Genomic DNA, 16,959 nt, shown 5'->3' with positions numbered 1-16,959 from the left:
TGGACACTGAAGAATGTCCTCAGTGTGTTGTCTGCCTTAAAGTGTTGACTGCTGAGAGCATGCTCCCCAATAAATTGAAACGTCATTTGGAAACTGTTCACAGCAGTTTGATAAGTAAGCCCCGTGAGTATTTTTAGTGCAAGTTAAATGAATGAAAGAAAGGCTGCTTTTTCTAACCAAACTACAGTCCCCAGCAAAGTTCTTCTTTCACATACAAAGTTGAGTACCGAGTAGCATAATGCAAAAAAACTCATACTATTGGAGTACCAAGGAATTAGCAACAGAGCTCTGTGAATTCTGCTTCCCTTTGCAATTTCCTGCCTTTGTAAGGCTGGGTTTTCAGCACTTGTGGTTATCAAATCCAAGTTCAGATCAAGAGTCAATGTTGAGAAGGAGATGCATGTTGCCATTTCAAAAATACTATACAGTATTTTTGGTGAATTATGTCAACATAATTTAGTAAACAAGCCCACCTATCCATTAAGCCATTGTATTTCTCCCTCTTTTTAAAAAAATATTGGTTGAATTTTTGCTTTTTCTAAGTCATTTTATTTACATTTTACAAAGATGTTGATTATTTTTTAATTTTTTAATTGTTTTCGCATTCAAATAATTTCAATAAAATGTGTTGTCAAGTATTTTTACTATTTTGATTTTGATTTGAGTTTTATGGTTTTGAAAATGATTTAAAATAATTAAAATTGGAGCAACTGTGTTTTTATTTTGACCCATCATTTCCTTTTCAATTGTATAATCTTTTGTAAAATATTGCACAGCCATAGAACTTATTAGGAGACAGGGGAGGCATGTGGAAAATGTGACAGGTTAAGGCAGGCACAGACCTAAAAAAATTGGGAACCCCTGCTTTACTAATTTGATTCACCAGTTGGAGTCGGTCTATCTTACTGTGAGGGAACCTGCGCCAAAATGAGCAGATTGAAGAAGCAGAAAGTTGACAGTAAATGCAGAGTGTTCAACAAAGAATGAACTGCAAAATATGTTTTCACGGTGGTTGGAGCAAAGGCTATATGTTTAATTTGTAAGGAAAGTGTCACAGTGTTCAAAGAATACAGTCTCAGTTGGCATTTTTCTACCAAACATGCTAACTATGCTAGCAATCTGTCATGCGAGTAGACTAGAAAATTCACACAACATTCAAAATTCAGAATGTTGTTATACAACCAACAATTGAAATGCTTAACTTCATTACAACCCTGGCAATGCAATGCTACACAATTTTTTTTTCTAGAATTAAGAAATGCACATCCAGTTCACTGGGGGTAATTAAATCCACACTGAACAATCTCCAATATGTTCAAAATTGGACAGCCAGAATCCTGATCGGGATGCATTACGCCTGTCTTCAAGTCCTTGCACTGGCTTCCTATCAGGTTTCGAGTTTCGAGTCACCTACCCTAAGTGCATTTAAATCTAACCTCAAAACCTTTCTTTTCAGAAGACTTAGTGTCTGTATCTGCTTCATTTTCTAATTTTGGTAGCACTTCTAACTGCTTGTCTTTCTTATATGTATTTACTTTATAATCTGTGATCCTTATAACTGTTTTTAAACCTACTGTATTGCCTTGAGATGCTACTTTTAAAGGTGCTATATAAAATAATGTTTTTATTATTGTTATAGAGAAACATCAGATTTTCCCTGGTTCAGAAAAAAAGATCTATAGTATACTAGTATACTAGTTTGTCACTCTTCTCACACCCTCTTTGCTAAATGGCTTTTCATACTAATCTGATCAATCTAACTGCCTATTTTCTGTGCTTTCTCTATCCTGCTAGATTTATAATTATTCTGAAAATCTTTTTGAAATGAGTCATTTCTAAAAACCTTTTTCACTGTTAACATCAACTCTGCGACATAGTATACAGTTAGCTCATCCCGACAGTTCATCCTGCTACCAACATTGAATACAAAAATCTTTAGATTTCTATATTTATGTCTTTATTTAATGGTTTCATTAGTAACAAAGGCTAAACTTTCTTGGAAAAATGTCTTTTATGTGTTGCAAAAAACTGACTTGCTTTAAAAATATATATGAAAAAAAAATCCTTTCGCCTGGCAATCTACCTGAATGCCCAACTATCTGAGAAGCCCTCCATGAAACCATGTTTGCTCTTAATTCATATAAGGCTCTCTGACAGAATTGCTGTTTGTTATGCGTGCTAATTTTCTGATTCTTCACTCTGCCAAATCTATTTCATGTTTGCATGCTCTTTTGAACACACACCTTTCTGTGATTTTTTTGTATATCTATGCAAGTGTTCTTGCATCCCTCTTCTACACTATGTCTAGTCTTGGCTTTTTTCTGTTTGCTTATTTCAAAGTAACACCAGCTCCATTGCTAAAAATTTAGCTCATGTGCATTTTTGTATTTTTACATTTATTTACAGCTCTAGCACTTTAACATCCAAAATTTTCCTTTGCCTTAATTTGTAGATTGAATTTTAGTTTTAGCCTTAAAAAGCTTAAGTTTTCTCTATCTTTTGTTTCTTGTCCTGCAACTTGTCCTATTGATCACCGAATTATTACAATTGACATGACTTCTTTCATTCACCCTTTCCTGAACATCTATGACAAGCAGAGATAGTGCTGTCTCTGGTGGGATCTTTTGCAGGTGAAATGTCACTGTTTTAAATTAATAAGAAATTAGATTGCTCATAAATCTAATCACTTATTCTACATAGACACAATGTAATTGCTTTCTAAAAATGCTCTTTTTCTTGTTCGTTTTGGAGACCTTAATCAAAACTGATTTGAGATGTCAGAAAGGATTTATTTTCTCTGTGTATTTCTGTTGCAGAAAAAGTGTGCATTTCCTACTTTGTTGAGATTTTAACTTTATATTTAGGCTCAGATTTCAACTATAAATCTTATGCTAATTGCTAGCAGTAAATACTGATGTTTTGCTCCCCCTTACCACAAAAATATATTTGTATTGTAGCTGGGATTAACTTTTTTTCATACGTGTCTCTCCCTACTGCAAATCGGAAACGGAACGGTTAAAGATGGCGACAAGTCAGGCACCCAGTGTTGGGGGGGGCTGTCTTCCCGTCTCCATAACTAAAAAGCCAAATAGGAGTGGCTTTAGCAACATACACAGTCATGTAACTGACAGTTTGAGGTAGCCTATTGTGTAAATTTCGCTTTGTTGCTGACAGGTTAAGCTTTCGAAACTCAGCCCCAAATTCATGTGTCTGATTTTTCGCCCTGTTTTGTTGGTTAAACGCAAGGATCACAAGCACTACCATGTTAACTGGGATGTGTAGTTTTTAATTCAGTTTGAATTATAACCGTACATACAGTCTTTATATTTGGCTAGGGCTTTAAAGAGAGGGTGCACCAAAACTTTTTGGTACTGTCGTCTCCGCTTTAATGGTACCCGCCTCGTGGAAGAATTTGACCTTGAACGTTTGCTCAGCATACTTTAACTTTCTGAAGATTAAGGAAACCACTAAAACTTTTAAGGAAGGCTTATTCAGTACTGAAAAGAGAAGAAAAGAACCACAGTATTTCAGCTATGGAGCCTTGTTCAGGTGTCTCATGCTGCTTAACGCAATTTCCTTCAGTAATATGCCCAGCTCTTTAAGTGGGTACAAATTACATTGCATTGGATTGACATGTAGAACAAATTAATAATAATAAACTATTACCATGTTCACAACAGTGTTCTGTCATGACTTATGGTAGCTACAGTTGCGAATCCTTTGCAGTTATCTGGATTTCTGCATTAATTACTCATAAAAAATGTGGTCTGATCTTCACCTAAGTCACAATAATAGACAAACACAATCTGCTTAAACTAATAACACACAAACAATTGTACTTCTTTTTTTCAGCACTGAACACATCATTTAAACATTCACAGTCTAGGTTGGAAAAAATATGTGAACCTCTAGGCTAATGACTTCTCCAAAAACTAATTGGAGTCAGGTGTTCCAATCAATGAGTTGATATTGGAGATGTGGGTTGGAGATGCCCTGCCCTATGAAAAAGGCACACAGAGGTTGGTTTTGTGTGCCTTTTCTAAAATTCTGGAACGTGCTGTCACACTTCAGTTACATAACCACCTCATGACAAACAACCTTTTTGAACCCCTCCAATCTGGCTTCCGTCAACTTCACAGCACAGAAATGGCCCTTGTCAAAGTCACCAACGATCTTCTAATAGCTTCTGATTCTGGTTCTCGTTCTATACTCATCCTTCTTGATCTCAGTGCTGCTTTTGACACTGTTGACAATAACATCTTACTCTCTCGTCTTGAGACTGTTTGGAATTTCTGACACTGCCCTCAAATGGTTCAAATCTTACCTCACTGATTGCTGTCACTTTGTCTCTCTTAATGGGTACAGGTCTGAAATTGGTCTTGTTAAGTCTGGTGTCTGGTCTTGTTAAATACTGGGCCCCTTGCTCTTCAGCATTTACATGGTCCCTCTTGGTCAGCTTTCATTTTTACGCTGACGATACTCAAATATACATCCATACCAAACCTGACACTGATGTGGCTGTCTCTATTCTATCTAATTGCATCTCTGACGTAAAAATTTGGATGACTCAAAACTTCCTTCATCTCAACTGCGACAAGACTGAAGTCATGCTTATTGGTACCCCCCATCTACTTCGTAAAGCCAGTCCTGTAACCCTTTCTGTAGATGGCTCTGTACTTGAGCTTCAATCAAAATTGAAAAACCTTGGGGTTATATTCGATTCTTGCTTAACATTTGACCCACATCTGCAGCATACTGTCAAAACATATTTTTTTCACCTTAGAAATATCGCAAGACTATGCCCTTGCTACACTATCATTAACTGTGGCTGAAAAGCTGATCAACACATTTGTATTTTCTCAAATTGATTACTGTAATGCTCTACTCGCAGGGGTATCTAAATCTACTCTGAACAAACTGCAGTATGTCCAAAATTCAGCAGCCAGAATCCTGACCAGGTCTAGTGAAATAGTTCACATTACTCCTGTCCTGGAGTCCTTGCACTGGCTTCCGGTCAAATTCCGTGTAGACTTTAAAATCCTCATGCTCACCTATAAGGCTCTGCATGGCTTGGCACCTCAGTACCTGTCTGAACTATTATCGCCTTACTCCCCACTTCGCAACCTCCGCTCTTCAAATTCTGCCCTCCTTACTGTCCCCCAAGCCCATCTACATTGTATGGGTGACAGGGCCTTCTCCTGTTATGCCCCCAAGCTCTGGAACTCTTTGCCCAAGGATATCAGAGAGTCACCCTCTCTAAACTCCTTCAAATCCAGACTCAAAACCCTCTTCTTCAGAAAAGCTTTTACTTAACTGGTTCCATTCTTCACCCCTCTGCTTTTCTTAGTACCACCATCCATGGTCTCCCCTATATATTGTATTTGTGTCTTATCTTGTGTATTCTCCTTATTTATTGTTATACTCTTCTTATTTATTGTTATTGTCATCCTGTAAAGCGCTTTGAGAAGCCACCTTTAAAGGCGCTATATAAAATAAAGTTTATTATTATTATATTATTGGTTACTGACAGAGTCTGGTCTTCTCAAGAAAGAGCTGTTCATGTGAACCATGCCCCAATCAAAATAAATATCAGAGGACCTTAGAAGAAGAATTGTAGTGATGCATAAAGCTGGAAAGGGCTACAAAAGCATTTCTAAAGGCCTGAGTGTTCATCAATCCTAAGACAAATTGTCTACAAATGGAGGACATTCAATACTGTTGCTACTCTTCCTAGGAGTGGGCTTCCTGCAAAGATCGCAGCAAGCAGTGATGAAGGAGGTGAAAAGGAACCCTTGGGTAACAGCAGAGGACCTGCAGAAAGTCTCTGTTCATGTGTCCACTATAAGAAAAACACTGAACAATAATGGTGTTAATAGAAGGACACCATGGAGGAAACCACTGCTCTCCAAAAAAAAAACATTGCTGCACTTCTGAAGTTTGCAAAAGACCATCGGTGGACGGATGAGACAAAAGTTGAACTCTTTAGAGGAAACACGCAACACTGTTTGGGTCTGCTTTGCTGCTCAGGGCCTGGACAGCTTGCTATCATAGAGGAAACAATGAATTCAAAATTGTATCAAGAAATTTTACAGGAGAATGTCAGGGTAGCACTCTGTCAACTGAAGCTTTAAAAGTTGGGTGATGCAACAAGAAAATGACCCGAAACACAGGAGTAAATCAACAACAGAATGGCTTAAACCGAAGAAAATTAGTGTTCTGGAATGGCCAAGTCAGAGTCCAGACCTCAACCCAATTGAGATGCTGTGGCATGACCTGAAGAGAGCTGTTCACACAAGGAATCCCAGAAATATCAATGAACTGAAACAGTTTTGTTAGGCGGAATGGTCTAAAATTCCTCCTAACCATTGTGCAAGTCTCATCAGCAGCTACAGGAAACATTTGGTGGAGGCTATTGATAGATAGATAAGACTTTATTGATGCACATACTATTTCCAACCTAGACTGTGAATGTTTTAAACGATGTGTCCAATATTGTCAAGAAGAAGTACAATTGTTTCTGTGTTATTAGTTTAAGCAGATTGTGTTTGTCTCTTATTGTGACTTAATTGAAGATCAGACCAGATTTTTATGAGTAATTAATGCAGAAATCCAGGTGATTCCAAAGGGTTCACAAACTTTTTTCTTGCAACTGTATATCCCTCACCATCTTTTCCACTTCCTTCTTCTAACGGTCCACTCTTCTTCAGACTCTTGGGGTATGCTGTCCCTGTTCTGTAACTTCCTTCTTTGTCATTCTTTATGAACACCAGGTGTTTTTCCTTGCCCGCTTCAGATATCCCTCAAACCCATTTATCTTTTCTTTATCTGACCCATGCACATATTCTTTGTGCCCATGAGTCTGTGGATGCATCTAAAAATACAAGTTTATTTTTGCTTTATGTGAACTAATGATTTCAGCATTCTCTGCCAGCCCTACATTTTATTTCACTTTTTCTTATTGCAGACGTTTTACAGCAAGCATTTGAAAGAAATGTCTATGATCAATCACAGATAGATGGCCTTTCTTAGGTATTTACTTGACTGTTGAAAGTGAGAATTTTTTTTAATGGTTTTCTTAATTTAAAATAGCATAACATGTTATTAACTGATTGAGCTGTATGCTGTGTTTTAATGTGCAACATCTTTTTCTTCTGTTAGTGAAGAGGTTACATGATTTTTAGCCAAACCTTTACATAATTATGACGTTAAACCATTGCTTATTTTTGTGATATACCAGAAATATTATTAGTGGTTGAAGATCAAAATCTTTAAGACCTTGAAACACAAGGTCTTGAAACTGATGCTGTCAGTTCTGAAATCACTATTCTCGTGCTCCATATTTGGCCTGTATGCACTCCATTATTACTGTGGCATCACCATGATATCACCATTAAAATGCAATGTATGGTGATTGAATGTATATATGTGCCAGACTTGCAGTAAGGGCTAAACTCAATTTTATAAAGTGGAATTCATTGCCTCTCACAATTAAATGCTGGTAATAAACAGGTCCTGCAGCTGTATGACATTGAGGACCATAGTTTGCAATATATGTTGTAGTGCAGTTTGCTTTTTGAGAGATTATTGTGAATATAAACTCCCTAGTGAAAAGGTGAGAGAGTCCCTTGATAGGGGAGCAGCCTTTTGGTGCAGAAGACTTGTCTGGGACGTTCCCATGGAATAATAGTCACAGATGTCATAACAAAACAAGTTGTTTTGGGAGCATACAGAACCTGGGGAAGGAATATATGCTCTGACTTCTTACCTTATTCAACCAGACTTTTATATGGGCAAAATAATTATTGTCTGTGTTGTGCCAAAAAAAAAAACATCAGCTGAGAGTTTGTGTGTTGAAAGTCGTGTTTATTTCATATGCATATGGAAGTCCTGTGTTGGGACACAAGACTTAAAAGACAACGTTTACAGTGCTCTTTTATGCAGTGAAACAAACAATACAAGATACTGTACACTCCCACATGACTCGTTTCTTGCATTGTGGCTATATATGGTCATTCTAGAAAGCTGACCAGTACATATAATTTCTTTACTGCTGGCTTGTATGATGCCCCTTCTGCCGAATAGACCATTTGTTCGAGGAGAGGTCACTCAGTCATTTCCCTGAGAGCTATGCCAGCTATGCGTAAAGACACGATGTGGCTATGTTATCTTTTGAGACCAGACATCCTCAGACGGATTTAGTAAAATATAAGTAAAAAGATACATAGTCAAGAAGATATAATACAAACTTTTAGTAAAAACATTTAATAAATTCCCCTATCTGTAACACTAAAGATAATTAAAAACTAATTTAAGAACTGAAAGCTAGTTTCCAATTATTATAATTTATTATAATTACAGTATATATGTAGCGGCAATGCTTGTTAATAAGACAGAATTAAGCGTTGCTGTGCTTTCCTAAATGAGGACCCATCTCTCTCTTCATCTCTGTGGTGCAGCCACAGAGAAGCTATTCACGCAGGCTGATTTAAGATGTTTTCTTTTGATAAGGAACAGCTCCCAAACGGGGATGCACTTAGCTAAGCCTGGCTATCATGATCAATGGTCATCCATTGGCGCCTATCTGTCTAGGGAGTGCCAGATGGACATCTGGACTGCATTCCTAAGTGTCAGGAGTTAGTGACTGATATCTCACCTTGATAAACCAATCAGGGACTGGCAGGGCGTGGTAACACCACGTGGGTCTCCCATGCCTGCCAAACTCTCAACCAATCAGCACACATGTGTGTCTTGGTCAAAAAGGTAGTGCAAGCTCAGGTTGGAGCCCTCCTTGGCCATTTTTCGCGCACCCTCAGAGACAATCACATGACAGCTGCTTGTTATCTGCACTGGGACTTGGACTTTGTTCTAAGCGTGAGGCCGAGGATCCCGTACGTACTCAAGACGCAAGGGTGATTCAATCCAGGCATAGACCCTCCGGTCCTGATCACGGCCGTCTCCCTGCCCGCGGAGAAGCCGTAAAAATTAACCTCTGCTCCCTGAGACAGCTAGCCAAAGATGTAGAAAGGTTTGACCCGTCAGTGTCAGGGAATAATGTGGAGACCTACATCGATGAGCTGAAATACACTTTGTAGTTTATCGCCGAAGCAACAGAGCAGGAAAAGGCTATGTGAGTAAGAAAAACTACCAGCCGAGTGGTCCACGAGCGGATGTCTAGACAAGGACCGGAGGTCTGTAATAGCTTTGAGGAGCTGTGTCAGGCAATGATCGGAGAATTTTCGGCTTTTATCGATCCCATATCTGCCGTGGCCGCTGCGCACCATATTAAGCACGAAAAAGCTGAAGCCCCTCGCGAATATTATGAGAGGCTTAGGCGTACTTATTTTGCAGGGTGGAATGAAGAGGGTTGAGAAGAGAACGTGAATTTCAAAAGTTTATTCATTGCTAATCTGCATCCCTCAGTCCGGAAAATGATTGTGATGCACACTGATGCAATAGCGATGAAAATGGCTGACATTAGAAGGTTGGCGCAAAAAGCCTGGGGAGCTGAAGTCTCTGCTTCATCAGAGAGCAAGCCTGCTAAAACGTCCGTTTTCGCCACTAAAGCCAGCAGGGTTGACGACTCGTCTCGGCTCGAGGGAACGAACCAGTTTCTTCCCGTGCAAAAGAGTGACATGCGAGGACCCGCGGTCACACTCTGTGCATAGAGACTTTCTACTAGTCAGCCGGGCTACTGGTAGATCCCTGCGAGCAACTACTGCCCTGGGCGCCACAGTTAGATTCCTCCGCCAGTCCTACTCCGAGCTGCACCTCGATTGGTTGGCCGGTAGCCAGAGGACGCCTAGACAGACACCTATTGGACGACCACTGGAACAGAGGTTGCAAAGGAGCCTGTCAGCTGGTTTGGTGTTCGTGCCGGGAAATTCCAAATCCATACACATTGGATAAGTAAACCCCATGTTCTACATTGCGTCTTGAGAATTTAATTGTACCTCAACACAAGTTGTTATCAATTTAATTCATGAGTAATGTATTTGCTTCCAAGTTTAGAGTAACAGTGGGTAATAACACTGATTAGCGATTTGGTGTAGCTGAACGATATATTGAAATATATTCTCTGTTGTGTATCTTTTTGTGTTTGCATCTCTTCAAGATTATGTACCCTGTATATTGATAACCCTCACAGTAAGGTCTGCCGCCTGTACCCAGGCAGACTGGTATATGTTTGGTGCACAATTTATGTTTAATAAATGTATCTCGTGTATTGAATCCGTGTGTGTGCGTTGTTAGTTGTTCTGACGATTGATTTTCTAAAAGCCACAACGAACCACCTCGTGATTACTGCTACAATTAATAATTGTCTCAGTAAAATCATAAAACCACTACATATATTACAATATAGTAATGTAAAAAACATAATCCTTTAATCAGACATTTCTTTGTGTTGTTATATGTGCACATATGTTATATGATTTTTTTTCATACAGAGTTCAAATTCCTTTAAAGGGTGGTCATTTGTTGCTGAATAATGTTTTTGCCTTTCTAAATCTTGGTAATCTTAGTTGTTGTCTGGCTAGTAACTATGAACCTCTTCATCCTACAGGATATACAGCAGGTAAAGAGCCCAGAGGAGCTGGAAAACTTCATGTTGAAACATGGGGAGAATATTATTGACACACTGGGAGCCGAGGTTGACAGACTTGAAAAGGAGCTGAAGGTGATCATGATTTTTTATATATAAACCATATTTTCCAAACTGCATGTCTTCATAGGACTTTCATAGGACCTGCAGCTGTCAGATTAAAATATGTCAATTCAGAAACATTAAGTCTTCCAAGCAAAATAAACTAGGCCAGGCAGACTAACTGCAGTCTGTACTCTATCAATGTACAGATGCAGCCACTCAGAATGAGCGTTAATTCTTAGTACTGAGTTGGCAGTACCACCACGCGATTGGTAGTGTAATTCACTGGTCAAAGATGATCAATAAGTGACTCTTGTGGTGCACACAACAGTATTCCACCTTCTTCATAAACATTTTCTACATCAAAGCGTTTAACTCCGTTGCTTACTGTAGTTATTTTGTAAATGATTTGGTGATCGTTCTAACTATATAAAGTTGATATATTTTATAAAACTCTATAATGTTTTAAACTTTTCCATGAACAATTGCTGTTGTTATTGTTGTAAAAAAAAGTTGAAGTATTTTTTTTATCAACTTAATAGGTAATATCAATATGTAATTGTGTAACTAAAGAATTTTTGGTAGCTGAAAATAGTTTCTATATCTCGTTAATGATATAAATTTATGGACCTAAATATATTTATAAAGCTGGTAGTGGTATCGCATCCCACTTTCTTCATAAACATCTGCATCGATTTCATTAACTCGTTCACTTGTGATTTGGGAAACATTTTGGCATGTTCATTTTAACTGCATTTTTTCTGTCATTGCTGTTGCGATGGACAATGAAACGCTCATAGTGTGTATTTTAGGGAACTGTACTCAAATGGCGCTCTAGTACAGTAGGTAATTTTCATCTGCTACTTAGAATGTCCAAGGTTCGATTCCTGGTCAAAGCACAAGTTTTATTTTTCAAAATTATAGTAGGGCTGTTTTACAAAGCTAAGTTACTCAGCTCCGTAAAATTGCCCCCCCTAAAAAAGACCCAAATGATAAAAACCCACCTCATTTGTTGGTGCTGCTTTTGTGCTGTTGAAAGTGGATTGTCAGCTGCTTTCAGTTCAGAGATATAGCGCCTTCTTTTTCAGGGTGTGACGTCACTCAGCCCCCCTACAACATTGTAGGAGAACCAAACCACTCTCATTCATTAGTGTGATGTTTGTGCCATTGAAAGTAGCTTCCCAGCTGGTTTAATTTCAAAGATATAACACCTTCGTTTTAAGGGTGTGACCTCACTCAGGCCCCCTACAATGTTGTAGGAGATGTGAACCAGTGTCATTTGTTAGTGCCAGTTTGTGCCGTTGAAAGTAGCTTCCCAGCTTCTTTCGTTCCCAAAATATAGTGCCTTCTCTTTTAGGTGATCACGTGACCATGTACAGCGACATTGACCTCCAGTAACCCCATCTGTTAGGTTCAAACACTCTATTACTGGTGTGAGAGTAACAATGTCTGCAGTTTTTTTTATGTTTGCCCAGGGGATGGGCAGCGGTTGATTTCGCATTTAACACCATTATCTTGTGTGTTTGTGTGAACATGAAAATTAAATTTGTCTCCAATATCATACCCTAATCAGAAGAGTTGTGGGTTTAGCCATGAAAAGTGAACATTAGCAAACAATTGCATGTTCTTAAAATAGGTTTTAACTCACACATTTAAAAAGCCTAGAATTTGCAACTTCCTGTATTACAAAACCATTGTTTTTATATCTTATTTATGCAAAAAAAACATAAATCGAACCAGAATTTTTTAATTTTTAAAGGGGCACTGTGTACTAAAGTGACCCAGGTAAGTCATAACACAACTGCAAAACAACATTGTGAAACTCTATCATCTTAAACAGGCAGACCACAGAAATATTGGAAAATATATTCAGATAAAATAACTGAACATATATCTAAGATCTTAAAAATAGCCTTTACCCTTCTCTTTGTATTTACAGTGCTCTTACATGCAAACATAGCACGATTAGGTCACAGTCCCTTTATTTTTGTGTTTCTGGTCAATCTTTGGTGAGGGTACACCTTGCCATCTGAAGACATAAATGTTAACTCCAAAAAACATCTCAGATTGGAGTCTCAGAGGTATTTCCAAAATTCTATAAAGGAAGCACCAAAATAGAAAAAACACATCTTAGGTTTTATTACCAGCATTAGTAAGGGAAAATTTGGATAAGGGAGATATTGGTTGCTGTCTGAACAGGAAACCAGTGACCACCTTACAGTTTTGGGCCATCCAGCACTGATGTTTTGTTTCTCATTTCAGCAACGCAATCCAGAAGTTCGGCACGTGGACCTGGAGATCCTATAAAGCTGTGACAAGAGAATATAAAGGAACCATCTGGAGTAGAATACTCAGACACCACAGAAGGGTGCACTAAAGAATTAAATTGCAATTTTCTGAACAACCATAATGTGTTACTTAAGTGATATGAAGCTTTATACTCAAACACCACAAAAATTACTTTAATGTTTGGCAATAAACCACTCCATGTTTTTTTCTGTTTATACACTGACTACGGCATGCCAGTTTTCCTTCCATTCAGTAGGAAACATCGGGGAAGATTTTTTCCTTTTCCTACTGTGATAGTAGAGTTCTCCTGGTAAATCTCAATTTTTCTTTCAGAAACATTTATGAAATAAATTAAACAGTTCTGTTCTGTAAACTATTAGTTTAAACATTATGAAAATGAACAGCTGTGCAGAAATGATGAAGCTGTGTTTTAGTTGACTGATCTAATTAAATCATTTTAATAAGCATGCAAATAACATTGTCTTCTAAACAATATTTTTTCTTTGTCTGATAAGTAGAGCAGTTGTCATTTTCACTTAGCAGTACTGAGTAAAACATACTGAAAATTTGTAGTTCTCAATCATTGTTATTCAAATTATAAGATGACAAAATGGTTGAGATTAAACATCTGTATATTGGCAGGTAGTTTATGGTAGGTTCAGTTTTTAGTTTATTTTGAGAACCTTCCATGTATATTTATGCAGTCTGCTAAAGCAAGAAATATAATCACAATAATCCCCATTTTTTTATTGTGTAACTGGTTCAAAAGCAAAATAAGTGAAATATTTTGTTCTTAATACTTCATACTCTGGTTTCATTACCCATTTTAAACAAGATGCACTTGATGTTAGAATGTTTGATGCCATTGGTGTTCTCTTTTTATTTTCCAGAAAAAGATTGTGCATTTCTGTTTTAAAAAAACATATGAGGTAATGAAGATGAAAGGCTTTTGTTTAGTAAACATGTACTGGAAAGGCAGTTCCATTACTTTTTTCAAATAAGAAGTTAGCAGTTATGTTTTATTTTACACCCATTCAGTGTGGAATCTCCAGTAGTTTAGGAGAGCCTTAAAACTGGACGCAGGGTGAATCCTTGGATATGATCCTCTTACAAGCTTCCTTGTCAAAGCCCATTTTTATATGACACTTTGGGCTCTACAGTGCCTTGGAGGCACCGATTGGTACTCGATACACTGTTTCAGCAAAAGTCACAAGATTCCTGGTGAACAAAAAAACTACTCAAACCTGACAACAGTCTGTCAACCTTTTCTTGAACTGGTTAGCTTGTATTTACATCAGATCTTCTATCTAAAATTATATATGTATATTTTACCCCTTACCATTCTCCTGAATGGATCAGTCATGGTTTTTAATTGCTTTGAAATTATGTCTTATTATACTGTGGAATTACTTTGCAAATTAGCAATACTTAAACATTGCAACCTTTCTTCACTAGAAGAATCACACAAAAAGCAAATGTGTGTCTTGAAATATATACAATGGACTCTAGAACTATTGCATCCCTTGATAAATGTGAAGAAAAAAGGAAGTTAAAACAAATAATGAGTTCATTAAGCACTGAATATATTTCCAACATAAGGAATAAATTAAATTATTGATTCAATGGAATCAACCAAGACAAATAAACAATTTAATTATAAATGATTTTTTTACAATTATTGGCACCCTTGTTTTTAGTACTTGGTGGAACCTCTCTTGGCAAGGAAGCAGTAAGTCTTTTCTTGTAGTGCTTTATCAGGTTGGTAAATACATTGGGAGGAATCCTGTACTGTTCCTCCATTCAGAACCTTTCCAGATCCATGAGGTTTCTAGGTGTGTGTTTATGGACAGCCCTCTTCAGCTCAGACCGCAGGTTTTCAATAGGGTTTAAGTCAGGGGACTGAGATGGCCATGGCAAAAAGTGTTGAAAGATCCATCTTCGGCCAAGGCACAGTTTCCTAGCAGAAGCTACCAGGTTTTTGATGAAAATATCCTGGTACTTTTGAGAATTCATGATAGCATGGATCTTAACGAGTGTCCCAGGACTACTAGCAGCAAAGCAGCTCCAGGGCATCAAAGATCCCCCGCCATATTTTACAGTAGGTATGATGCTCTTTTTGGTACATTCATCCCTCTTCAAATGTACCTGTGATGACTGTGGCCAAAAAGTTCAATTTTCCTCCTGTTCCTCCGCAACAGTAAAGGCTTTCTTCTGGCAACCCTTCCAAATAGCTTGCTGGCATGGATGTGTTGTCTATATGTCATTTTTGAGACGGGATGACCCCACGATGCAACCAATCCTTGTATTTCCTTAACTGAAACCTTTGGGTTTTTCCTTGCCACCCTCACCATCCTTCTCACTGTGCATGGGGACAAGATCGGCTTGCGTCATCTTCCTGGCAAATTAACCACTGTTGCAGTGGTGTTGAATTTTGTAATTATTGCTCTGACAGTCGATATTGGTATTTTTAAGGTTTTACTTATTTTTTGTATCCATTATTTGCTTTGTGAATGGATTGCCTAATTTCTGTTGTCAGTTCTTCTCCATGATGATAGATGACAAAAGGTTTTTCTGTGTAGTTTTGTCATTTTTATACTCTAGGGAAACGGGAAGTGACTAACATACACAGCTTAGTTCCTTAAGACAAAATTGAACTCACGTATAAATTATTATTTTTTCAGATGTGTTTGATTGTATTTGAAGGGTACATATGTTTTTCAGGTAAAACAGCATTGTTTACAATTGAACCTAGGAATGAAAAAAATGTTTTAGAAAAAAGGGGCATGTATTCCCATAATATATGAGTATTAAATTTCTGTCATTATCTTTGTGGCTTCATTATGACTTTTTTCAATATATTATTAATTATATTTATCAAGGGGTACCAATAATTCTGGAGTCCAATGTAATTAAAAATAGGATTATCAATTTATGTAAGAAAAAAGGACTTCTGTAAAGATATGCATCAAATAAATTTGATTAATTTATTAAACCTGTTTATCTGTTGGGCTGTTCTGTGGATAGAAAAACATAGTGGCTCGAGTATCAAGTTGCTGCTATGCCATCTTGAAGCATGACCTTGTCAGATCTCTCAAAGTGAAAATACTAGATGCTGCCATCTGTGGGTTGAGACAGTTAAATAAGATGTTCTATGAATGAAAATACAAAATTCTAATATACTGTATAGACTGTATAAGTCTCTTTATTTCGGCACTTTGTCTGGGGCGGTGTGGTGGCTCTGTGGCTAAGGATCTGTGCCTGTGGCTGGAAGGTTGCCGGATCATGTCCTGCAGCCCAGCAGAGGAACCCTACTCCATTGGGCCCCTGAGCAAGGCCCTTAACCCCAACAGCTCCAGGGGCGCTGTATAAATGCCTCACCCTGCGCTCTGACCCCAAGCTTCTTTCCCTGTCTGTGTGTTTCACGGAGAGCAAGTTGGGGTATGTGAAAAGATAAATTCCTAATACAAGAAATTGTATATGGCTAATAAAAGTGATCTTATCAGCAATAGCCCCTATAGTGAAGAAGGAGAAATTTTACATGTGATCAGGCACAGTGTAATAAAAAGAGCTGTGTGAGTGAATCTTCATGATTGGCATGTTGTAACGTGATCGACCTTGCAGTAACATCCAGGCATCATTTGTCCAGTTCTCATGATTTAAGACTAATAAGTTACAGGTCCAAAAATGGAAACCTTTATGTGCCAGCTGAGTTAGGAATTACCTGAAGTAGTTTAAATGTATAGCAGGATGAAGACAGAGTTTGATCCCCGATTCCTGTATTCTACAAATATATAAAGTGGTCTATTACTGTATACCAAGATTAAGTTTAGGGCACTAAGCATGTACTTGGTTATGATCAGGAGTGTAAAGTAATAAAGTAGAAATACATTGTTTCACTTCTAGTACCTTTTCTAAGTTACATCTTACTACATTGGTCCCAACAATATGTAAAGATGTTCTGCTGCACTAGAATGTAGGTATCATAAAGGCTTGAACACTTTTGAAGTACTCCCTGATAGGACACAATC

The 16,959-nt window shown here is 37.8% G+C and overlaps 1 protein-coding gene across 6 annotated transcripts in view; it reads left to right on the top strand.

Moving 5' to 3' along the window:
* Positions 1 to 13,052, top strand: part of slc30a9 (solute carrier family 30 member 9) — a 125,644-nt gene extending 112,592 nt beyond the window's left edge. For all 6 annotated transcript variants that reach the window (XR_015935702.1, XM_088627706.1, XM_088627690.1 and 3 more), the window contains 2 exons: positions 10,562 to 10,675; positions 12,905 to 13,052. Coding sequence is in view for 5 of the 6 variants with exons in the window: in XM_088627706.1 (XP_088483832.1) it covers positions 10,562 to 10,675; positions 12,905 to 12,949 (159 nt within the window). In the remaining variant the exon portion in view is untranslated. The remainder of the gene's footprint in view (positions 1 to 10,561; positions 10,676 to 12,904) is intronic.
* The last annotated feature ends 3,907 nt before the right edge of the window (positions 13,053 to 16,959 follow it).

Source organism: Lepisosteus platostomus, chromosome 1 (genome assembly GCF_059453375.1).
Source record: "Lepisosteus platostomus isolate fLepPlt1 chromosome 1, fLepPlt1.hap1, whole genome shotgun sequence".
Lineage (NCBI taxonomy): Eukaryota > Metazoa > Chordata > Actinopteri > Semionotiformes > Lepisosteidae > Lepisosteus > Lepisosteus platostomus.
The sequence above is the reverse complement of the archived record's forward strand: the minus strand, read 5'-3'. Positions and strand labels throughout refer to the sequence as shown.